The sequence below is a fragment of the Gigantopelta aegis genome, chromosome 4 (genome assembly GCF_016097555.1).
Source record: "Gigantopelta aegis isolate Gae_Host chromosome 4, Gae_host_genome, whole genome shotgun sequence".
Classification (NCBI taxonomy): domain Eukaryota; kingdom Metazoa; phylum Mollusca; class Gastropoda; order Neomphalida; family Peltospiridae; genus Gigantopelta; species Gigantopelta aegis.
Window position 1 is genome coordinate 93,458,777 of NC_054702.1, and position 26,644 is coordinate 93,485,420.

Genomic DNA, 26,644 nt, shown 5'->3' on the forward strand with positions numbered 1-26,644 from the left:
GCGTATACTTTTGACGATCTCCGTTCATAGCGAACACACACGAGTTTTTTAAAAGTGCATTTGAGCTTGTATTTCATATTTGTACATGATGTTATAATATGGTAACCAGAGACGGTAACTTTAAAGTATTTACTTATATACGGGATAAAAATAGTTGGAGTTTTGTTTGATAATTGTGATCATATATAGTAGTATGGGGTGTGGACGAAGATTGGGTAACAGCCAATGAAAACCAGAGCACATATTAACGCCATGGACTGTTTAAAATGTGTTACTGTTGACAAGTTTTCTTCTATTCTTTCGATCGGTCACAATATATACGTTGTTTGAAGTAAATGTAACCCCCTTCGTGTTCCATTTTTGGTCATGACAGGAACAACCAATGAGAGAAGAGAACAACGTGAGCTTAGCTACAGAAGGGAGACATTTGCATATGCAACAGATGAGTATGTATAAAATGAGAACTGGCCCAGCATGAAAACAGATTAATGTAGGGTGTCTAATCAAAACTTTGAACTTTGACATCTCAACTGGGACTTGTAAGTATTTTGCTGCATATTTATTCACCCATATAATAATTAATTAGTTTACTCCTATCTTAATTTTAAGTTTATAAAAGTATTTTTTGTTTGAATTTTATATTTATTTAAAAATAATTTGGATATATTAGAGTGTATTTTTGTATTATAATTGATTGTTAGAGAAACTTACTATTTTGGAAAGACTACGCGGATATAATATTAGTCTTTTTCACCAAGCGAACGATAACGCGAACAGATGGTTTCTTATGATATCAAATATAGCTACAACGGCTTTATCAACGGCATATCAACGGACGTGATATGTGCTGTCCTGTTTGTGTGAAAGTACAAATAAAAGATTTTGTGCTGTCACAATTACCAAATGTTTGACATGCAATAGCCGATGATTAGTTAGTCAATGTGGTGTGGCGATGACGTTAAACAAAACAAAACACAGCTAATTATCTTTTAAAAAGGTAAATGCGTTATTATTATGTTTTAAAATATTGTTTAATCTGGTATGCACGGAATATTATGAATAATATTTTTGAAACTTTGGCCATTTTGAAGGGACTTGGCACATGAACAAAACAAATTGTGAAGTTGGCCATTCTCATCCCCAGGGGCCTGAGGTGTGGGACAAAAATTGGGGCAATTAATGTCATTTAAAACATCTCCTTTTCTTCCAGAAAAACTATAACTTCATTTGTATTTGGGACAATAAATGTTTTATAAAATATGTTAATATCATTAATGTTGGATCCCTGTTTGTCCCTGCGGAATGGATGAAGTTTACTATAGTTGTATAGAGATATGCATCTAAACTGTGATGTCTTCAACTTCTTCAGTACTGCTTGACCAATTCTAATTTTTGTTGGAAGCTTCCTTGGCACAGGGGTGTGAAGTTTCCTATCGTTATATAGAGAAATGCATTTAAAATGTAGTTTCTAGAGATACATTAGACAATTTCCATTAAAACAAAATAGTGAAAATGTGATTTTTTTATAAATCCTACCCCACCCACTAACTTAGTTTGCCATAAATGTCAAGCCATATCATTCGTTTCCTGGGAAAACACTGTTGGACTCCTATCATTCGTTTGGCGGGAAAGCACTGTTGGACTCCTATCATTCGTTTGGTGGGAAAGCACTGTTGGACTCCTATCATTCGTTTGGTGGGAACGCACTGTTGGACTCCTATCATTCGTTTGGTGGGAAAGCACTGTTGGACTCCTATCATTCGTTTGGTGGGAAAGCACTGTTGGACTCATATCATTCGTTTTGTGGGAAAGCACTGTTGGACTCCTGTCATTCGTTTTTTGGGAAAGCACTGTTGGACTCCTGTCATTCGTTTTCTGGGAAAGCACTGTTGGACTCCTATCATTCGTTTGGTGGGAAAGCACTGTTGGACTCCTATCATTCGTTTGGTGGGAAAGCACTGTTGGACTCCTATCATTCGTTTGGTGGGAAAGCACTGTTGGACTCCTATCATTCGTTTGGTGGGAAAACACTGTTGGACTCATATCATTCGTTTGGTGGGAAAGCACTGTTGGACTCATATCATTTGTTTGTTTGGTGGGAAAATCACACTTGGGAAAACACACTGGACTCATATCATTCGTTTGGTGGGAAAACACTGTTGGACTCATATCATTCGTTTGGTGGGAAAGCACTGTTGGACTCGTATCATTTGTTTGGTGGGAAAACACTGTTGGACTCATATCATTCGTTTGGTGGGAAAACACTGTTGGACTCATATCATTCGTTTGGTGGGAAAACACTGTTGGAATTCACTTTTCACAAAGCGCATTCTTCAAACGTCTGAAAAATACGACTGGATTTTAAAATTTTATTTTACAAAAATCGAACGCATTTTTTTTTAGATTTTCGTTGACTATATATTTACCGTGTACCATGAAAACGCATTTTTCACTTTTCATAAAGTATCCTAAAAGGATGACAAAATGTAGCGAAAACGCATTTTTCACATGAATCTCAATTAAAGATATATGTAAATCGCTACAAAATGATAAGGGAGAATTTGAGAAGAAGAAAAACGTTTATTTTGTTTATGTAAAATTATAACTATGGTCTGTGTCTGACCGGTTGGTTAGTTGTAACTTTTTATGTTTATATCCAACTAAGGTTCAAGAAGCTATGTTTGACGAAACCCGTTACCGCCATATCTGGTTGATTAATTATTTAAGTTTTTTACTATACGCTTTAACTGCCTATCGTGTGGGTTATTCTATTTTTGAAAACCCCCCATCAAAGACACAACACATAACCTAAGCAAAAAAATAAAAATAAACAAAAAGAGTAAAAAATAAATAAAAATAAAATAATAATAAAAATCAAGCATATTAATAGTGATACTTATTACAATTTAATAATTTTAATTTATTTTCAGCATTTCAATAATGAGGGCCTACGTTTTTCTTCTTATACTGGAAATTACTCCAGGTAAGTCAATAATTATTAGTAAAACACCACCATTTTATATCCATTAACAATGAATTGTTGCATCAGAACGGATGCTTCACTTCTTGAAGATAATACGTACATACCAGGGAGTGATAAAAACACTGCAGGCTTCGCCTATAGGAGGACTTCCACTGCCCTGGATAATACAATTGTATGTGCATTTAACTTGCAATCACTATACATGTACATATTTGCAAGATATGATGATGACTAGATAAATTTGTATATTTTTGGTCACTGACGAAAATATTATTTTTGGGGATGGAATTACTTTTACACTAGTTATCATCATCAACATAATTGTTCAAAGTTACATACTCATATGACACACAAGCACGCGCGCGCGCGTGCGCACACACACACACACACACAGAGGAAAAATAAACAAGGAAATACATTGGGCGGTATTGATGGTTACCGTTATGGACAGGTGGTTGTCAGACCAGTCTCGACGATATATATATATATATATATAGACACACGCACACACACACACACACACACACACACACACACACACACACACAGAGAGAGAGAGTTGAACACGTATATAATGGCCACCTTAGAGACATGGCAAAATTGCCGTAATGAACAGATGGCTGTTAAATAAAAACACATATGAGATTGTTTACTAGGAAAACTACTACTAACGTGGAACTTATCTTTTATGTTACCTGTCACGGGGATTCTATAATTCCCGTAACTGAATAAAACACGATTATGCAAATATCTCTCCTAACTGTATATCTATTAGATCTCTCTGTAACAGGCAGTTCAAAACCGCTTTGGCTCGTCTAGGTATGATCAGAGATAAGATCTTATATAAAGTATATATTATTATAGCACGTTTAGTTCACTAGAAAACACAACAAAAACACAATACACTTTGGAATCTGTATTAACCTACGCTGACAAACGTACAGCCGCAGTAGTTAATTAATAACAACAATAATAACAACCCAGAACTGATCACTTAATTAGTTAATCTCTAGGAGTTTAGTTTACACAATATGCTAATCACTTCACGGTGACACAACACCCACACGTGTGATAATTGAGAACCGCTTCCAGGGGAACTTAATTAATAAAGGAATTACAGCTCTATTCCTAACTGGTTAATTTTTAATTAACCCTTACTACTAATTCAGTAACCTTGTAACACAGAATTAATACTGGTACCTATCACAATAAAGACAATAACCTACAGTTTACCTAGATCTTCTAGGATGACTGGCTAAGCTTTATATTACCAAATACTCGTATAAATATAGACCAGTAAGACTACGATTTACTTCGTCAGATGACCGAAGACACTGTCTAAAGAATATTGGTATAATACAGTATTAAAATATTTAAAGTCACATCAATCACATCAAGGTTATACAACAGAGCAGAAATAAAAATATTTACCAAAGTCCAACGGACTACGTTCCCTGGGAGCCGTCCTTTTTCGTTCTCTCCATAACTCTAAAACACTAGCTATTTATTATAAATCGAAATATCGCCTGGGGGTAAATCGCAACACCGAATCTTATCATCTGATATTTCCACCGCGACCAAGCGGAATTGTTTTCCTCAGATCGACAGACTTAATGTCGCCAGTTCGCTAGAGATTCCACGGTCGCGCGGAGGTATTACGTAACTACTGGCCACATGGCCTCCACACCTGGCTGGGTGTGTATTAGACGACCGTCGCGCAGAAGTATTACGTAACAAGTTGCCCACCTGGGCTACGTGCAATGAAACTGCACACGGCCCTCTAACACAATTAATATCGCCACAGGCGAAAAGAAATTAAGAGCATGTACCGTCACACACCCCCACCTCAAAAAGGATATTTCCTCTACTCTAGGAATGGGGAAATATACTACATTAAAACAAAAAGGTGCGTTAACCGACGCATACGGGCATTTATAACACATGTAATAATAAGGTGACTACCTGTAATCACACTGAGTCTCTGAGTCCCTGGTATACAAATAAAATATATATAAACAAAACAGAAATCAAGAATGTCAACACATTATCATAACGTTCAACTTCGGGACAGGGCATCAGCGATTACATTGGATGTGCCCTTGATATGTTCAATGGTAATTGGGTATTCTTGCAGAAGAAGACTCCACCTCAAAACTCTCTGGTTGGTGGCTTTCATTCTGTGAATGAAAGTAAGCGGATTATGATCAGTAAAGACCACCACTTGGTGCACTGCCGATTTCACGTAGATCTGAAAATGCTTCAGAGCTTGTACCATGGCCAAAGCTTCCTTCTCTATAGTGGAATAGTTCACCTGGTGTTTGTCAAACTTTTTCGAGAAGAAACTTACAGGATGGTCTTGTCCATTTTCGTCTGCCTGGAACAGCACAGCTCCAGCTCCCACGTCACTTACATCCACAGCTAGCTTGAACGGCATTCGGTAGTCTGGTGCTGCCATCACGGGAGACGAGTAGCGCATCTGCTTGATACGGTTGAATGACTTCTCGCATTCACCTGACCACTGGAGCTTCGTTTCTTTCTTTTTCAGTGTCACACGTTTTCCAGGTTTTCTTCGATAGGCATGCTGTCGAATCGGTGTAGAGTTGGGTTCCAAGCGCACATCTTGGCTTAAGGTATTGGTAACCGTTGGAAGGTTCTGACAAATGGAAAGATTGTCTTGTTTCAACGTAGTCAACTTTGCTCGCTGGGGCTCAAGTCTGCTAGAATCTGGCCATTGGCCAACTTGACCTCTGCAGTCTTGACGTCATCACAGGAAATTGAGTGTCTCTCAATTTGGACCGGTCTCTCTGGAACTATCGGCAGTCTGTCAAAATAACCTTTTAGCAAATTGATGTGACAATACCTACTTTTCCTAACCCTATCAGGAATGTTTATCACATACCCTGTCTCATTAACCCGTTTGTGCACGACATAGGGACCGAAATACCTGTTCTGCACAGAACCCCGTTTAATGGGAAGGTACAGCAGCACCTTATCCCCTGGTTTAAATTCCCGACTCTTAGCCTTCCTATCAAACACTGGTTTTATTTTGCTCTGAACTTGGCTCAGTTGCTTCCTATCCTTTCTATCTCTAACTCTCTTATTCATTAATATTCCCTTGTCCACAGTTAACAAGGTAGTGCGAGCTGCCAACAAATTTGGATCAGCCCCCTGCTCTAGTACTAACTCTTGTCTATTACAAGGTAAATCCCCTATATCAAACACAACTGGTTCTATTCCCCTCTGCGGGAGATCAACAGGTTCCACTACATTTAATTCCTCAGTTGACTTATCTACCATTTTACTGATAACCTCATCCACACCAATTTCATGGCTCACACACGTATCAGACAAATCACAAATATCCTCTAGGTCTCGTGTTAACCTACTGGCCATAGACCTAGTCTTTACACACGCAGGATAACTAATCTCATCAACCTCACTCTCTTCTACTGGTAAAGGGCTGTCTTTAATTAACAATTGGTCACATTTCGGCTGACAACACTGACTAGTCAAATCATTACCCAACAAAACTCCTATGTTTTCAACAGGCAAGTCCTTCACAACACCCATAACGACTGGTCCCGTCACAAACTTCGAACACAAGAAAACCTTATGTAACCGGACAACCATTTTTTCTCCAGTAACCGAGCTTAAAGCCAAACTATGTCCTGTATCTGAATTTTCAATACCAGGTAAACACTTTTGCGTGATCAGGCTCTGACTACACCCGGTATCTCTATAGATTGATATTGCCTTAGGACTCAATTCTTGTTTCACATCACAAACCATACCAGTGGACACATACGGGTTTACTTTCTCTGCCATGGGACTAACCATTAACTCTCGCTAACGGAGATGACCTCACTAAACCGACCACTTGCGCATTATCGCGTTTCCTTTTAAAACAGTCCCCGAGAAGATGGTTATCCTTTTTACAGTAACTGCAATGTGGACGAAAAGTTCGTGCATTGGCTGATAATGCAGGTCTATCCTTACTTTGCCCACCAGGTGCATTCCTTGCCTGACTAGCTGACCAACTAGATGACTCTCCCCGATAGTTACTTTCCCGGGAAAAACCTGGCTGAAATTTCTTCTTATCACCCTGTTGTAAAGAGCTACCCGGTACTGCCTGAGCTTTGTGTATTAACACGTAATCATCTGCCACTATGCCTGCCTCCTCTATCTTTTTGACATCACGATCCTCTAAATGAATACGTAAGCTAACTGGTAATCCATTTTTAATGTCCTGTAAGATCAACAACTCCCGTAACTCGGTATATGACTCTACCTGATGAGAAACTACCCATTTATCAAACATCCCTGCCTTCTTAGCCATAAACTCACTATAAGACTGACCCTGCGTTTTTCTCAACTCGCTATACCGTAAACGATAATCCTCAGGTTGTAATTCATACGCCCTCAACACCGCAGCCTTAACTAGGTCGTACTTACTTGCTCGCTCATGACTCATTGAATTATAAGCTACACTCGCCTTCCTCTTAAACTTAGACACGGCTAACAATGTCCACTTAGACTGCGGCCAATTTAGCTGCTTAGCGGCCCGTTCAAAAAGTTGAAAGAACATATCTACCTCCTGGTCATCAAATACAGGCACTGATCTATAAGCCTCCGACATGTTAAACACATTTCCTGCTTCTCGTCTAGCTTCTTCAGTATTCAAATTTAACTCATGTTCCACTTTTAATTTTTCTAACTGGAATTCTCTATCCCTCTCTTCTCTTTCTCTCTCTCTCTCTATCCCTCTCTTCTCTTTCTCTATCTCTATTTCTATCTTCTCTATCTCTATTTCTATCTTCTCTATCTCTATCTTCTTTCTCTCTATCCCTCTCTCTATCTCTCTCTCTCTCTTCTCTATCTAATGCACGTTCTTCTCTTTCGTACTCAAGTTTTTTAAAAGCTAATTGTTGTTCCACACTTAACTCATTTATCTCTATCTCTGGAACAATCTCACTGTCTTCCATAACAGGCCTATGACCAAAAACTTCCTGGATAATAATTGTCTTTATATCACCTAAGGTTTTAGCTGATGTTAAATCAATTTCTCGCTCACCCGCGATTTCAACTAACTCGGCCTTACGTGCTCGCTTAATCTCCACTACACTGAGCGTAGGCCTATCCAGCAAATTCTTATCCATGTTTAGATATGACGCACTTATTATTAATTAATTTTCTAGTGAACAACGTGCTACTTCTGGTAAATTTGTAAAAATAATTTATAAAGCCCCCATTTACAAACAATACTTTTTTTAAATATGCATGTCCCGTTTCAGATCCGGGACGAGCGCCCCAATTTTCTACTCCTGTTACGGGGATTCTATAATTCCCGTAACTGAATAAAACACGATTATCCAAATATCTCTCCTAACTGTATATCTATTAGATCTCTCTGTAACAGGCAGTTCAAAACCGCTTTGGCTCGTCTAGGTATGATCAGAGATAAGATCTTATATAAAGTATATATTATTATAGCACGTGTAGTTCACTAGAAAACACAACAAAAACACAATACACTTTGGAATCTGTATTAACCTACGCTGACAAATGTACAGCCGCAGTAGTTAATTAATAACAACAATAATAACAACCCAGAACTGATCACTTAATTAGTTAATCTCTAGGAGTTTAGTTTACACAATATGCTAATCACTTCACCGTGACACAACACCCACACGTGTGATAATTGAGAACCGCTTCCAGGGGAACTTAATTAATATAGGAATTACAGCTCTATTCCTAACTGGTTAATTTTTAATTAACCCTTACTACTCATTCAGTAACCTTGTAAGACAGAATTATTACTGGTACCTATCACAATAAAGACAATAACCTACAGTTTACCTAGGTCTTCTAGGATGACTGGCTAAGCTTTATACTCGTATAAATATAGACCAGTAAGACTACGATTTACTTCGTCAGATGACCGAAGACACTGTCTAAAGAATATTGGTATAATACAGTATTAAAATATTTCAGTCACATCAATCACATCAAGGTTATACAACAGAGCAGAAATAAAAATATTTACCAAAGTCCAACGGACTACGTTCCGTGGGAGCCGTCCTTTTTCGTTCTCTCCATAACTCTAAAACACTAGCTATTTATTATAAATCGAAATATCGCCTGGGGGTAAATCGCGGCACCGAATCTTATCATCTGATATTTCCACCGCGACCAAGCGGTATTTTTGTCCTCAGATCGTCAGACTTAATGTCGCCAGTTCGCTAGAGATTCCACGGTCGCGCGGAGGTATTACGTAACTACTGGCCACATGGCCTCCACACCTGGCTGGATGTGTATTAGACGACCGTCGCGCAGAAGTATTACGTAACAAGTTGCCCACCTGGGCTACGTGCAATGAAACTGCACACGGCCCTCTAACACAATTAATATCGCCACAGGCGAAAAGAAATTAAGAGCATGTACTGTCACATTACCACTAACGTGGAACTTATCTTTTATGTTACCTATTAAATTAGTGTAAGTGACGCCAAGGTGTGTAGGTACGAACCCATTATATACTCTGTCAAAAAAGAAACGCAATAGGTGATAGGGAAAGAAGAAAAGTGTTTGATTTTACAAAATATCGTGGGATTTTTTGTACAATGTTGCTGAATGACCCTGTTTGTTAATTTTCCTGGAATGGGACAGCATTCCCAAATGCACCCTAAAACAAATTTAGCGCACGTTGTGGCACGTTGTGCGACAATTGCAGGAAATCGGCATGAAATAGTCAGATTTTGGCGAATGCACGTGAAACTCGGGGAAAAGATTGGGGTAGTGATGGGTATTTAAAGCTGCAATGCTCGCTATGATGGCTCATTTTCATTTCGTGGTAGACGAGTTACAAGATGCCAAGACTAAACCTGCCGAATCGAAACATTGCAATAGGAGACCTCCAGTTAGGTGAATGGCAGTCAGCAGTAGCACGCCACATGAACGTCCATCAGAGCACCATTTCACGTCTCTGGGACAGGTACCAATAGTTTCAATCAGCTGCAGACCGGCCCAGAAGTGGAAGACCTCGCATAACAACTGCAACACAAGAACGCTACATCCGGGTTCTGCACTTGCGTCACCGAACTGCCACAGCAACGAACGGACGCATACCTGGTTTTAGAAGGGTGTTTGCAGAAACCATTCGGAACGGACTTCGAAAATTGGTTTACGGGCTACGAGACCGTATGTTGGCCCCGTCCTGCGACGTCAACATCGACATTTACGTGTTCGTTGGTGCACGAATGTACAGGGGTGGAACTTGGGAAACTGGCGGCGAGTATGGTTCAGCGATGAGTCACGTTTCCTTCTACAGCGACGTGATGGACGACAACGTGTTTACAGACGCCGCAATGAACGTTTTGCCAACAACTGCGTCGCCCAAGTTGACAGATTCGGTGGAGGGAGTGTCATGATGTGGGGAGCCATCTCATGCACCGGCAAAAGTGAACATGTGTTCGTACAAGGCAACCTGACAGCTGTACGCTACCGGGATGAAATTCTTCGCCGTCACATGTTCCCATTTTGGATCGACAGAGATAGCTCTTTCAGCAGGACAATGCCAGACCGTATACGGCACGTGTAACAATGGATTTCCTACAGAATGAGAACATTAATGTGCTGCCATGGCCATCAATATCGCCAGATCTCAACCCCATTGAACATCTATGGAACGAACTGGACAGACGTGTACGCCAGGTGATCCGGAGCATCGGACGCTTCCGCAACCGTCACATGCACTGCAGTAAGAATGGGCTAGGATTCCACGTTCCCGGATTCAGAGACTCATTCTGTCTATGCCAAGGAGATGTCGCGCAGAGATTGCTGCTGCTGGTGGCCACACAAGGTATTGATTTCAGCGCCCTCGTGCGACACTGTTTGGTGACGAAGACGCCTCCACTGCCGTCGTTCCATAGCAAGAACATTGTCACATACTCATGCCAAATTTCATTGTGTTACGATTATGCCACTTTGTATTAAAGAGATAATTCAATGAATATTTCGCCTATGTGTTTCCTTTTTGACAGAGTATACATTAACAAAAGGAAACGTTTACCGATGTGTAATGGCTGAACAAACATTATTGGGGACAAATAAAGCCCATTGTTCATTTTCAACTTATTTTCGTGCTTATATCTAATTACGGTTCAGACACGCTGTCTTGGGCACACACCTCAGCTATCTGGGCTGTCTGTCCAGGACAGAGTGTTAGTGGTTAGTAAGAGAGAAGAGGGTGTAGTGGCCTTACGCCTACCCATTGAGTCCTCAAGAACTCGCTCTGGGTAGGAGCCGGTACGGGACTGCGAACCCGGTACTTACCAGCCTGTAGTCCGATGGCTTTAATAACCACTGCGCCAAGGAGGCCGTTTAAAGTCCATTATAGCGTTTTCTGTCGCACTATTGAAGTACATGACTACAGTCTAATCTGAAAATTTCTGCTAACAGCATCATTATTTGATGACATGAATGTTGTGTAACATTAGATATAATTAGGTGCGAATACGTTTGTGTATGTGGATATCCATGACATTCGTTGAAATGGTTATAATGGAAAAAGGGAAACAAAACATGTTTTGGTTGTACTTACAGCAACAGCAGCGTTTTGGGACTGTCGAAATCCTCAATTGAATTGTGCTAGTCCTGGAACTTGCGGAGACACTGGAACATGTACTGGCTGCACGGACATGGGCCACGACTGTAAATCTGACAACAGTGAGTATTATGTACATTTATAGTAGTACCTCAAAGACGTTATATTACAGAGTGGGAAATATACGACAATAAGAGTGTACCTTATTTTATTGTGTACACATATATATGCCCCGAGTGGAATAACCGAATTCACTGTTGTGAATCCGAGGGACAGACTGACGCCATATAACCGTAAATAAAATGTGTTGAGTGCGTCGTTAAATAAAACATTTCCTTCCATTTCCGAGTGACAGAATGTTGTTTTGTGAGGGCCGTGGTTCACCGAGGCCTTTACAAAAATATTTTGTACCAAGGGTTGGCGATTGATTCTTTTTATTGCGCGTTTAACTTGGTGCCTAATTCACTAAACTCTCGCAACTTTGCGATCTCGCAGTGCAATGCTAAAAGACTTGCAAAGAGGATGCTTTTTTGTCTAGCAGAGCCTAAGAGACCTTTGTGGATAGCTCATACCATGGTCTTTTGTATACCAGTCGTGGTGCACTGGTAGGAGCGAGAAATAGCCCAGTGGGTCCAACGACGAAGATCGATGCCAGACCGACCGCGCATAAAGCGAGCGCGTTACCATTGAATTACGCCCGGCCCCCCCCCCCCCCCCCCCCCGATGTACACAGTTACAGTACATGTTAATATATGTAACGTCAGAGCTATATTAGAAACGAATGTTTATTTGTGTGTGACAAATACATTAAAAAATATAGGTTTGCAGTCCAATTATTAAGCAAATGCTGCTTTCTGAAAATCTAACAACTATATAAAAAAATTAAATAACCATTCCTGTTCAGAATATAGACAAATTATTTGATTTATTTTTATCACAATGACCCGGTAATTGTATGTGATACACCACCACTCCAAGTTGTTCCTACATGAGAGGGTTGATGATCCTGTATGCATCTGTATGCAAGATATAATCCAGACAAGGATTTACTTTTATGTGCAGTACACCGCGAAAAATAGGTCACAGTGACCTACTAATAGTACGCGACACACCACCATCCCAAGTTGTTCCTACATGTGATGTTTGGTGGTCCTGTATGCATCTGTATGCAAGATATAGTCCAGACAAGAAAACGTTAACGGACGGACGGACAACACTATACCATAATACGACCCATCATAGACGGGCGTATAAAAATAAGTAATTTTCTTATAATTTGCATTGGGAATCGGCCTAATTAACTATAAACAAAATCATTACAAGTTCTATGTGTACCCTTAATAGTGTTTTATAGAACAATATATGATTTTGTTTTCAATGTCTTGGCCAGGATGAAAACCGCTCGCTTTAGATACGTAATAAAGAATACTATTAAAGGGACATTCCTGAGTTTGCTGCATTGTAAGATGTTTCCGACTAATAAAATTTGTCTACGATTAAACTTACATATTAAATATTTTATTTTTTTTTTTAGAATATCAGTGTCTGTATATTCAATGTGTTTCTGGTCGTCTTAATATTTGTAAGAAGTCCAAACTGGATTTTGTCTTTAAATAATTTCGTACGTACGAAAAAACACATTTTAGGAAATAAAATTAAATTTAACCTAGTACAAATATTAGAACGATCAGAAACATGTTTAATATACAGCCACTAATATTTTATGCAGAAAAATATGTTTGATATGTAATTACAATCGTTAAAAAGTCTCGGTTAGTCGATAACATCTTTAAAAATGCAGCAAACTCAGGAATGTCCCTTTAACATAGGTGTCAAACACAGATAGCATTATTTCAGTATTAAAATAATTCTTATTACAGACTTTCAGTACTGAAAATAAAGCTTTTCGACCATGTTCTGCTACTCTCTTCTGTGTACGACTAAATTTACCACTGTAAATGAATAATATGACTAGGTAATTAAACTCATCCAAAACGTCTATCTGGCAACCGTTATAAAACCATTTCTAATTTTCTCGCACTTTCCCTCCATTTCTAAAAACCCCACAATCTTTGTCTGAGTTGTATTTACAATTAGATAGTAAATCAAGAATTTTTTGCAGTCCCTCTAGCGTTTCAGCCAGAAGCATCATTTCATCAGCATACATTATTAAAAATATGTTTAGCATTTGTATCTCAATATAAAGGCAATTATCTGATAGCAACTGCATTTCACAATCATTCGCATACATAGAAAATAATATTGGAGACAAAACCTCTCCCTGGAACAAACCGTTCTTACGGAGCGGAGCTAAACTCTTTTTGCATGATGCTCATATACCACAGTATCGAGCATGCCTGTCACGGGCTTAGCCTCTGACATCGCCAGTGAGTCCGGGTCAGGAAACGGGGGTACGTTTGAGGTGGGCAAAATGAGCTGATTCATCCTACTCATGTCTGGACAAAAATTTAATGTCCAAAAATAAAAGTAGAGTGCTCGTCCGAAAAGATTTTAAGGTGGTTTGAGCAATTTAGATGGGCTACCAAAATGAAGTGAGTCGGACTGTTTACCAAAAAAATAAACATAAAATTTTGAATCACGGCCAATAGTTTTAAAGTCCGACTAAGCCCCAAAACGGAGGTTACCTGTCCTAGGAGAGGTTGACGACCACGGCGACGAGATGAAGGTCTTGGCTTGCTTGACGTACTGGCGATGATCTTCTTTATCCTATGGACGGTGTAATTGTCCATCTCATGAAAGATGATTCCCTGGCGATACAGACCATCTCGGCGCGACGTCACCCCCCATTCCCCCCCCCCCCCCCCCGCAATTCCTTGGTATGGATTCCGAGCTCACTGCCATCGGCGAAGATCCCCGACCAAGTACCTAGAGTACTGACCCTTGATCTTTGAAACTGCAATGTTCCAGGCGGTGTCCCTGTCCCGGACGGTGGCAGCACCAACATCCTTTGTCATCTCTGCGGAGTGCCCTGGGGTGGGGGTATCGACGCGGACGGACGCGGAGTTGGAACGGGAGACGCTGGCCGTGGAGTCTCGCAGATAGCGGTGTCGTTCCATGCAACTCGGTCACCTGCAATGAGTCTTCCGGTTGTGCTGGCTTGACGGGTCGACGGGAGGGGAGGGGAGGGTGGCGAAGCAGACGGGACCGCGGTTGAGCCACCAGTTTTGGTCCCCTTTCCCTATGCCGCACATTTCCTCCTCCTCGTTCCTCTTCTCTTCATATTCGGAGTATCCGCGTCACCATACACCAAAGTCACGGTAGCCCGTGACCCGGTGTTGGTACAGGAATTGTTATTCTAAATTTGTATATAGTCAGATTTACTAATTGGACTGCAACCCTGTATTTAGTCGATTTATTTACTTTATGACCAATTATCATGCATAATTAAACGATCGTTTCAAATATAACTACATCATAAAATAGATATACAGGTACTGTAATTGTCAAAGTGTTTTGTTTTGTTAGCACCTAAAAACGTATCTCTCAGAGTTCGTGTTCCTTCAGATGTCAAATCTGCACAGAAATATCCGTGCAGTGCAATGGGAAATGTCTATTTCAACCGGGCAGCGTTTTACAAGGGTGATACCTAGATAAAATGATCCCCAATTGGTGTAATTACGTCTAGGCAGCTCGTTGTTTTTGGTATCAAATATTTATCAAAAATTACATTTTATATCTGTTTTCATTTATATGATTGATTATCCTTATTTCGAAGCATGTTAAGTTATTGTTTGTATTGTACTCTTTTATTTAATAGACAATAGAAACGCTGGAGAATGCACTACAGATTTATGCAAAAACGGTGGGATGTGTTATGATGCTACTATCGAAGACGGTGCTGCTAAGTGCTACTGTCCACCGGAATACATGGGAGATACATGTGAATCAAAGCGCTGTAAGTGTAGATATTCTTTTACTACCTTGTCACTACCACGATTCTGTAAATTAGTTGAATTTGAAAAACCAAGGCCGTGGTATATACCATAAAGTGGTCACAGCGGGTTTCCTCTCTCAATATCTGTGTTGTCCATAGCCATATGTCCGATGCCATATAAGCGTAAATAAAATGTGTTGAGTGCGTCGTTAAATAAAACATTTATATAGGTGAATATCCCCACAATTTTGGTCGTGGGGCCTCCGAGGTTGTAAGGATATTTACCGATACCCCGGAGCAGAATGAATGAATGAATGAATGAATGTTTAACGACACCCCAGCACGAAAAATACATCGGCTATTGGGTGTCAAACTATGGTAAAAGCAAAAACAAATTTGATAATCAACATCAATATAAAAATCCAACAGATATGTGGGTATAACTGACTTATACCCCACTTTAGGTTTGGCAAATAAGATCAATAACTAGAAAGTAATAAATAATGAAACGAAAATAACGTGGGCCTCACATTTTGCTCTCTAGTACTGAAACTGTTTGTTAGTGGGGTGGCAAGAGCCAGTCAATTCACGTTCATGCAAACGTTTGCCTTTCGATATAAAGTTAGAGATTGGGGTCTCTTGAGCAATTTTGGTCCAAGTGTACAAGAATCAACCCAATTAATACCACGATGGAAGCCATTTTAAAGATGATGGCTTTGAATTCTGTAAAATTCATTTTAAATCTTATCTCATGAACTGTTCTGCCGAATTTGATAATAAAAGGCTGAAATTATATGTTTATGAGGATGTGGAATCTGTCAGTGAACATAAATGTATATTTTACAAATTAATGTCCATTGCAACAATTAAAATATTGGCTAAACTTAGTAAAATCAATAGGGTTTTTTGTTTAGCATTTTGAGTCCTATCATCAAAAATAGAAGAGTAAAATTAATGTCATTAAAACAACAGCATAAAGTTATATAAACACATATTTTACCGAAATATTAAATCCCTAATAGTTTCAGAGGCAAGTTATTTAGCATTTTGTTGAAATGTTAACATATTTAGCGATTTTTAATTTTCATGAATATTGTATCTTTTGCTGTCATATTGTTTTGCTTCATAGTCTGGATAGAAACTTGTAATTTGTCACTTTATATTTATCCTTACATATTAAAACATATTTCTGTTCATGCACACCATGATGTCAATTGTTCCATTTGACCTATTTAGCACATTAGCACTTGCACGGACGTGTGCATTTCAAGTTAGCCTTCTTGCATTTGCACGACAAACATGTTTTCACACAATTACACTTAACATCTAGTAGCAGCATATCCTTGGTAAGGATAATCGTTGTCATGATTGGAACCAGCTTGTCATCCGTCGCCATGCATCCATAATTATTTAGTTTCTCAACATGCATTAATGGCTGATGGTCTGAAGTCCAGATGCTTGCTCGAAAGGCACATGTGTCGTAGGGATTCTCTCCACATATCGTGTTCTGTGACAAACACCTGCATTCGGACACGATTAACAACACTGCTGTCAGTCCATAGATGGACCACTACCAACATGCTTGACCTGATTATCCTTATCATTTGGAAAAGTCTGTTGCTGCTCTGGTTTCCATGATGCATAGCTATATATCTGACTTCGTACAAGGCATTATGGTCCCTTCAGATGACAATGCAGGTGGGTATTGGGATGATTCATGTCAGAAAAAATCCTCCAGGTTTCCTCCTCTGCTATCGAGAACAATAAAAGCTTGTCCATACAGCTAAGTATGTTGCTTGAAATGCAAAATTGTGCTCTGTAATGTTATCGTTTTCCGGATTTGTTTTTTTCGTGACACAGACGGAAATTGTTTCGCTTAATTGGTGATGAGGCAGGCATGTTATTCAGTTCTGGCATATATGTTTTTCTAAAGTGTTCATACTGTTCTTGTCCCATACATTCTATTCGATAGACAGAAGTGGCAGATGATTTGTCTACAATTACCTTGTCGTGCTTGGTAACCAGGTACTCACCGTTCTCCTCAAATTGATTTCCTCTGCTTAATAAGGAATTTGTTAGGTCCATGACATGGCGCCAGAAACGGTCCTGTAGTGCATACCCTTCCTCATGGTGTGGGAGATATTCAGCATCATCATCATCATCATCATCATCATTTATGCCAGCATATTCTTCAACTACTCTGCTAATGTCTGGACACACACACGCGCACACGCACACGCACACGCACACACACACACACACACACACACACACACACACATAACCATCCCCTTTTGATCTGATGTTTAAATATGACTGCATTGCATGTACAGGACATATTTGCTCATTCTTTAGTTCTGAGAGACGTAAAGTGGTGCCTGTACCTGATTGGTCAGTTTGTTTTATTTTCTTATAGTAGCTTCCATGTATGTACCCATTACTTTTACACCAGACATCCTAATGGGCCGATTACAATCTGTCTGAGTGGTGAATACTATCTCTCCCACCCGTAGGAATGCAAAAAACCCACCCCCAAAACAAATGACAGTAAACATAAAATTTGAAACATCATTGCTTCGTAATTTTTATCGGCCTCGGTAGCGTCGTGGTTAGGCATCGGTCTACAGGCTGGTAGGTGGGTTCGGATCCCAGTCGGGTTCGGACTCCAACCGAAGGCATGGCAGATACCATTGATTCCAAACCCTGAGTAAGTGCTCCGTAAGGCTCAGTGGGTAGGTGTCAGAATGACCACTGTTTGACGTCCAATAGCCGACCAAGATAAAAAAATCAATGTGCTCTAGTGGCTCGGTTAAATAAAACAAAGGCCATGGTTTGGCAGGCCATGCTATCCTGCCTGGTGGGACTGCGCAAAGGCATGGGAAATCCAGATCCGACTTGAGTGCTGCCTGGGTCGAAAAAGAGTTGCCTATGTGGCGACAGCGGGTTTCCTCTAAAAAAAAATAGTGTCACAATGATCATATGTTTGAAGACGTGTAAACCCATAACCGATGATCAGCGGGTTCGGAAGAGTAGTCTCAAAATCTGTGTGGTCCTTAATAGCCTGATGATAAGATAAATAAAACAAACTTTACTTTTGCTTCGTAATTTGAGAATCAGACTGCAGCAGACCTCTTTGCAGCTGTGTCAATATCTCCACTGTGATTGGCGCTCTAGCATCAATTCGTTTGACAGATTTGCACAATCCTTGCAATACGTTTTGTACAATAAAATGACCTGAAGAATCGGGCATTCCATACATTTTGTGTTCTCGACTAATTGCAGAAATGCGTAACCGTTGAGCTTTATGATTTAAAGAGATGTATGCAATATACTGAACTATATGACTTATTGTGGTGGGCCAGTCATTATCTAAATCATGATCAACTCGAAAACACCCTTAAAGCTGAGCTGAATGCTCGTTTTATGTTATCCGAACAGTCTAGCAAGCGAGATGCCTCTTCCCACAAATGGTCCATACTTCCTGTGGTACCGGGGTTGGTGCCTTGTCCGCATCTGGTGCCAGTAAGTGAAACTTCTGGAAATGAAACCGAGATAAAGAATAGGCAATACTATTCCTACACCCTTTGATATACTGTCCCCTTATCGTCAAATTTAACCGTAAACATTCGAATACCAAGTGTCGCACGAGCCTCATGGCATCAGGAGACTTTGATGTGTTGGGTGTTTAAAACTGACACCATTGCTTCAGTATCAGAGTTGAACAGGATTCTATTGTTTCTGATGTTTTCCTTCCACAATCAAATTACAACCACAATTGGGAAGAATTCTAATAGCGTTATGTTCTTGTTAAATCAATGGTTTCTCCAAGAGACAGGCCATCTGTCATAAGCCCATTTCCTGCTACAATATATTCCAAAGTCATAACCCCCTTGAACTGTCCGTGAATACTTTAAATTGATTATTATCCAGAAAAATCGAAACCACCTTATGTGGCCGAAGGAAAATTAACGATATTGCTAAATCACTCCTTATTTCGGAACTTAATCTGATTTTGTGGTGAGGCTTACGTATGTTGCATGTTGCATGTACCAGCTTGCGACTGAATGTCCTTGTTATTGGAATAGCTCTGTTAGTGAAGCTTAACGACCCAATTAAAGACTGCATTTCTCTAAGAGTTACCTTTTATCTCGTGCGCTATGAATATAGCATTGTATCAATATCTTTAATTTTGTCCAATGGTACTCTGACTTGCTCTTATTCTTTGTCTATTTCTAAACCTAAACAACTAGTTTGTTGCAAGCTAGCTGCCCATTGAGCTATTTCTCGTTCCAGCCAGTGCACCACGATTGGTATGTCAAAGGCCGTGGTATGTCTGTTGGATGGTGCATATAAAAGATCCCATGCTACTAATGGAAACATGTTGCGATATATGTAAAATTTACCAAATGTTTGACATCCAATAGGCGTTGATTAATTAATCAATGTGCTCTAGTGGTGTTGTTAAATAAAACAAACTTTTTTTAATTTAAAACTTCACACCCCTCACCGGGGACAAACGAAGAACGTAACGTTAATGACATTCACAAAAAAACCCATAAACCACCAATTATCTCTGTAAAACTGTAGTAAACTTCATCCATTTCCCAGGGACAAACGGGAACACAACATTATTAATATTAACAAATTAGATAAACAATCTATTGCCCCAAATATATATGAAGTTACAGTTTTTCTAGAAAAGGAGAAGATATTTAAAATATGTAAAAAAGGACAGAAAATGATTTATTTAACAACGCGCTCAACACATTTTAGTAACGGTTATATGGCGTTGGACATATAGTTAAGGACCACGCATATATTGAGAAAGGAGACCCGCTGTCGGCACTTCATGGGCTACTCTTTTTTATTAGTAGCAAGTGATCTTGTATATGCACCATTCCACAGACAGGACCTTTGTTACCAATGTAAATATAAATGCAACCGAATGTACTTGCTATACTGTTGATAAAAATATTGATATTAAGAAAACTCGCTGAAGCAAATATCAAGTATTAAAGGGTGTGGCGGTAAGTGTCTTTTTTTACTCGATTATTATAATAAAAGTGGTTTAACTTTTTATATTGCAATTCCTTTTCTTTCATTTTTGAAAGCATATGCCATTAAGTACTAGTATTTATGCTTATCAATGCGTTATGCCGATAAGTAACCAAAATTGGATTGAGATAAAAAGTAAGAAGCTTTTAGAAATGAAGCTTTTTTTATTAATACGTCAGATGTAGATAAGTGTATCAATTATATATCATTAGAACTATCTTGTTTGTCATCTAGCCTTTATAGCTCACAGTCTTCAATAGAGTAAAGATATTTATAGTGAACAACGAGATAATGCTAAAACTACGGATGACTTGCACTCGCATTTTCACGACGCAGTAGTCGGTGTGTTTTTATAGTAGCATGATGTCATTTTGAATATTCATAAAAAAAATTTTTTTATTTGACGTTTCGTTTTTGAGAACGTTTGTCAGCTTTCATTATAAAGTTGCTGTGAAAAAATGTTTGTTTCATAATTATGAATGCATTCGTCAATTATGATGGGGTGTTGTCGTAGTACGCCTACCGACGTAGTGTCGTGGCTATTATTAATTTACATCAAAGCTGAAAGTATGTTATCTGATAACATTGGATATGCTACCTATTATATCTAAAAATATGAACACGTTTGAATATCAAGCTGTATGACACGTTAGACAGCAAACTGTGGGACCCAAGATATTAAACATGTCTGTGTATGTGTATTTCTGACGGTTCGAATCTTTGTAGTAGTAGTGTAGGGGCATTTATAATTCCGTGGGACTTTAATGTTAATTTTTGGAACTATCCATGATTGTAATTGTCATAGTATGTAGATTATAAAACAACATGGTTTTTTTTTTCTAAAAAGGTCAAGTTAAGTTTGTGAAAGGTGTTTTTCTTTAGAACATGTCATGTAGTATATCATTGGATAGCTTGTGATAACTATTGTACAGATAAGGCAATATTATATATGAATATGATATGCAGGGCCATAAAACATGTTAATAGGCATTTTAAAGTAAATATTGTTTTAAAAAGTCTTTTTTTTTTCTAAAAACCTATACGGATTTAGTTTATATTATAAAATTATAAAAACACATATTGTAGTTTACTGCTTAATGATAATTTCATAGGTTTTTTTTTTTAAATAGCTAACATAATATTTATATAGTTTATACTAGACCAAAATAATGACAAACGCGGTTCTTTGGAGAAGGCTTATGCCCACCAATTCTCTTTGGGGAAAGTGACGTACATATTTAATTACGTTGCAAACATTCACAGGATTCATATTACACTGGTTAGTACACATGCCCAATCCACATATTGCAGGCATGAACCTTGTAGGGCATATGAGTCACATGTACCTGGAATAATCTTTGAATGGTGTGGTTGGGACGAAGGTGAGATTATTTCGTGGGCTGTATTCCATGATAACCATCAGCCAGGGAGTACCACCCCTGAGAGGAAAGTTGACCATAATTTCTCTTGTATGCCTTTATTTTGTGACGCTGCCTATTCATCACTCAATGTGTGTGGTGAAGACGGAAGTTGGCATTCTGAATATCAACCAAATGTTCATAATCGTCCTTTACCACCTTTTGTATGCCATGACAAATGGATCGAATGTATATGTCCATTAAGTCATAGTGGATATCACTTTATAGTGCTTCTCGGATGCCTTCATATGAAGATGGCAGCACTAAAAGTGGTAGCAGATATTCGTGACGGTAGTGACTTAGTGGATGTTCTAGTATATATAGGCTGGAGTTGCCTCTTCATGAACGAGGCTATTTCTCGTTCCAGCCAGTGTACCACTACTGGTATATGGAAGGCCGTGGTATATACTACTCTGTCTGTGGGATGGTGCATATAAAAGATCCCTTGCTGCTAATCGAAAAGAGTAGCCCATGACGTGGCAACAGCGGGTTTCCTCTCTCAATATCTGTGTGGTCCTTAACCATATGTTTTCTTCATGAAAGACAGACTCCTTTCCCAAAAGCCGCTAATGTGACACATCCCCACCATCCTACAGTAGAAGGCAATTATGATTTATATTCCATTTCAGTCAAAGACATGCACTCACAGAGTTGAATCATGCACCACGTTCTAGTTTTGTTTTCCAATTCTGCAGTTGGAAACAAAAGTAATGTTCTTTATCTGAACATTTCAATAGCAAACTTCCTTTTTTATATAAGTATTTTATCATTATTGGTTTCTTAAAACAACACTTTTGTAAGATTTGGCGACACTTAATGAATACAATGTTGATAGGGTGCTTCACAGTGAAAAAAGCATGATAATCATTCTCTGCCGTTGCTATTGACCAATAACATGAGCAGAATAATTTTCTACAGACATGATTTGTAGTGTATTTCAGATTGCACTGCTTCATTAGTGAGAGACATATTTTATTAAGTATTTCACAGTGTTCACATAGAAGATGTGTTTTTTAATGCTTAAGTGCGCCGATACATCGGACAGCGGTCTGGACCGTCTTGAAAGAATGAAGCTTGTTCGTGACCGCAACGTCCCAATTATCTTATCAAGTCGAATATATATATATTTAACTTCACTAATGTGTAAGTCACAACGAATATATTTATAAATGACGTCAACTTAAACTGTTGTAAATAGCGTTATTGTTATGGGCATTTTAGCACATTTTGTCTTTACATCCTGGTATAACTGACCTGTCACTTCGTGTGTCAACAAGCAGCCCGATTTCGCTAGATGTGATTTTTCATGTTACATTTTATGTCATTTCTAAATAATAAAATGCTGGTTTAAAAAAAAAAAAAAATCCGAAAGGCACGATGGCAAACCAGGTAAGGCAGCGCGGCATTGTTCTTGCCGTTGACACCGTAAGATTATAGGGGGATAACGGCAAGTAAGGAGGGCACCTACGGCAATTGCCGTCGGTACCGTCGTGAAATTCGAACCCTGAAACTGATGTCATTCAAATTCAACATTAGCCATATTATTACAATGCTTGGCTGCATTAAAAGCAAGACTAAGCGAATGAATGAATGAATGAATGAATGTTTAACGACACAACCAGCACGAAAAATACATCGGCTATTGGGTGTCAAACTATGGTAATGGGGAAAACGAAGTGATGATCAACATCAATATAAAAATCCAACAGTTAATTAAAAACAGTGTGAAGGACTGTGTAAAAATACAAATATCACAGATAGATACTGACTTTGACTTGAAATTTTAAGTGTGCTGTAGTGACTTAGGGTGAAATGTTTTATTTAACGACGCACTCAACACATTTTATTTACGGTGAGGTTACAGCACGCGCAGGGGCAGTCTAAGCGAAGAAGAATTATTTTTGACAGTGACTCCGAATGACAAAAGCCAGTGACACTGAATGTTTTTAGGTCAATGACTTAGGGAATCCTTGACGCGCCAAATTTGTGTTGATCTTGTTTAAAACAATTTACATACCGTATACATTGGTAATTATTTTCTTGTTTATAAAACTGTTAAGTTTATATTTAATCGTTCCATCTGCCTTAATGTTTTTATTTTATTTTACTTTCAAAACTGAGGTTAAAGTATGTGAGAAAGTAAGGACATGTTTTATTTAACGGCGCACTCAACACAGTGTATTTACGGTTATATGGCGTCAGACATATGGTTACGGATCACATAGGTATTTGAGAGAGCAAACCACGTCATAGACTATTCTTTTCGATTGGTAGCAAGGGATCTTTTATATGCACCATCCCACAGACAGGATAGTACATACCACGGCCTATGTTACACCAGTTGTGGAGCACTAGCTGGAACGAGAAATAGCCAAATAGGGCTACCGACGGGGGTCGATCCTAAACCGACCGCGCATAAAGCGAGCAGTTTACCAAAGGGATACGTCCCGCCCCTATAAATAAAGGTACATATTGAATATGTACCTGCATTTATACGCCATAACAAGGAGTTAAATTCATAGTTATGTGATGAATAGAATTCGCTACTCATTTACCGATTAGCATAGACGCGGTTGATACTTTCCATACTAAAAACAACACCCGTGACGAATCCTCTCTCTGTCTGTCTCTCCAGAAACAGATCTAGAATGGGGAAGGGAGCATGTTATTCTATATTAATTTTTACGATCCCCCTCCAAACCTCCATAAAACTTCCCTTTGTATCCCGGCTCATATCATTGGGGGGCCCCTAAATGGATTTTCGGGATCCGCCACTGCTCTCGCTCTCTCTCTCTCTCTCTCTCTCTCTCTCTCTCTCTCTCTCTCTCTCTCTCTCTCTCTCTCTCTCTCTCTCTCTCTCTCTCTCTCTCTCTCTGTGTGTGTGTGTGTGTGTGTGTGTAAAAACTATATATGTAAAATGTAAACACACATAAATATATAAATAACTTAAGCCTTGTCTGCATTCCAGAACATCCATGAATAATATAAATTTAATAACAAAAATAATTTTATATGTTGCCAGTAATCATCTTACATTGATCATCTCAAATTAGGCACTGACACCTCCTCTGTCATCTCGACACACTCTCCTTTGTATAGAAGCACAAACACCAAACACATCTTGTCATATTGTTGTTCTACCCATCTTAATGTCCTGAGATATCGACTTCGGCATCAGAGAACGATGTAAACAATTTTTAGCTGAGAACAAGAATGGAAATATGAATTTTTGATTTAGAAATGACAAGATGAAAGAAGAGGAGAAAACGGATTAACTGGTTGGTCGTGCAGCATATCGTCGGGGGGCTATCAAATCCCACGTGGATCGGTGCAGTAGATTCGAACCCGTCAGTGTGGACTGTAATTTTGTTGTAAGGAGAACCTTTTTATTGTTGTTGTTCTTGATGTCGTTGTTGTTGCTGATGCTGTTGTTGTTGTCGTTTCTCTCTCTCTCTCTCTCTCTCTCTCTCTCTCTCTCTCTCTCTCTCTCTCTCTCTCTCTCTCTCTCTCTCTCTCTCTCTCTCTCTCTCTCTCTCTCTCTCTCTCTCTCTCTCCATGTAATTATGTGTATAAAGGGAACCAGATATTTTGGCGCACTATTTTTATTCTGTTGTATGAAATAAGTGACACCAAAACAAGTATCAGTATAAGCATATTTATTAAGCACATTAAAAGCAGATGCTGCAACTATTACAAATAAAACAGATATTTATATCGTATTGATACTTAAAGGACTTTAATTACAGTAAGAACAATTTGATTATCGTATAAAAACAATATCTAAAACATACTCATTTTTCAAATTCGTCATTACATTCAGTGAAAGTTAAAATGTGCTGCCCTAAACTCATCTGTGGTCTTTGACCATGATATGTAAGTAGTTGCTGAGAGAGTCAGAGAGAGAGATAAATACATACTAGCCAGTGCCAGGTCTGCCGACAGTTTCATGCACGTAAGCGGGATCGACCGCGTAGATTGTAGGCACCAAGCATGTGGTTGAGTTAAAGAGCTTCCTTTTTATGGATGCCTCACTAGCTGAGAGCGCATCGTGGTTAGTCTGCATTGTGCGGGCGATTTGGTGCCACAGGTTCCTAGCAACGGCATGGGACAATTTGTGAGGCCAGAAAGGATTTAATTATCCCCTGCGCCAGTGCGTTAATAGCTATGTATGTAACAGTCAACCTCATATTCATGTATGATAAATATATATACATGTACTAGTATATTTATTTATGCAACAATAATTATACAACGGATAATATTAGTAGATAGACTCAGGCAGACGATCTGTTGGGGGCTGGGGGAAGGGTTTGTGTGCATTATTAATTGATATGATGCATTTTTATATCGGCAAGTATGTTAACACCAAACTGTATCAATACCAAACAGTTAATTGGTGGCCGAGTGGTTAACGATGCGGGCAGTCAATTGCCATGTGAATCGGTATTTGTTAAAAAGAACTGTGAACGCAGATACATGCTCATTCTAATCTTCCATGGATCGGGACAATTCGTAAATATCGAGAGTGAATCCAGACTACAGTATACTCCGACAGACATATGACGTATAATTTTACTCTTCGCTATATTGACAATCCTATATCATTCAATAATATCAGGATTACAGATTGGCTTCCATTGATTTACTCACGAGTGTTTGAAATAAAAGAAACATCTGAAGGTATTAGA

The 26,644-nt window shown here is 39.0% G+C and overlaps 1 protein-coding gene across 1 annotated transcript; it reads left to right on the plus strand.

The window, feature by feature from the left end:
* Nucleotides 1-25,453, plus strand: LOC121371448 (EGF-like domain-containing protein 1). The gene is made up of 5 exons (XM_041497340.1): nucleotides 1-539; nucleotides 2,931-2,983; nucleotides 11,588-11,710; nucleotides 15,367-15,504; nucleotides 25,195-25,453. Coding segments are annotated over exons 2-5 (306 nt in total). The 5' UTR covers nucleotides 1-539; nucleotides 2,931-2,940; the 3' UTR covers nucleotides 25,197-25,453.
* Nucleotides 25,454-26,644: the final 1,191 nt, after the last annotated feature.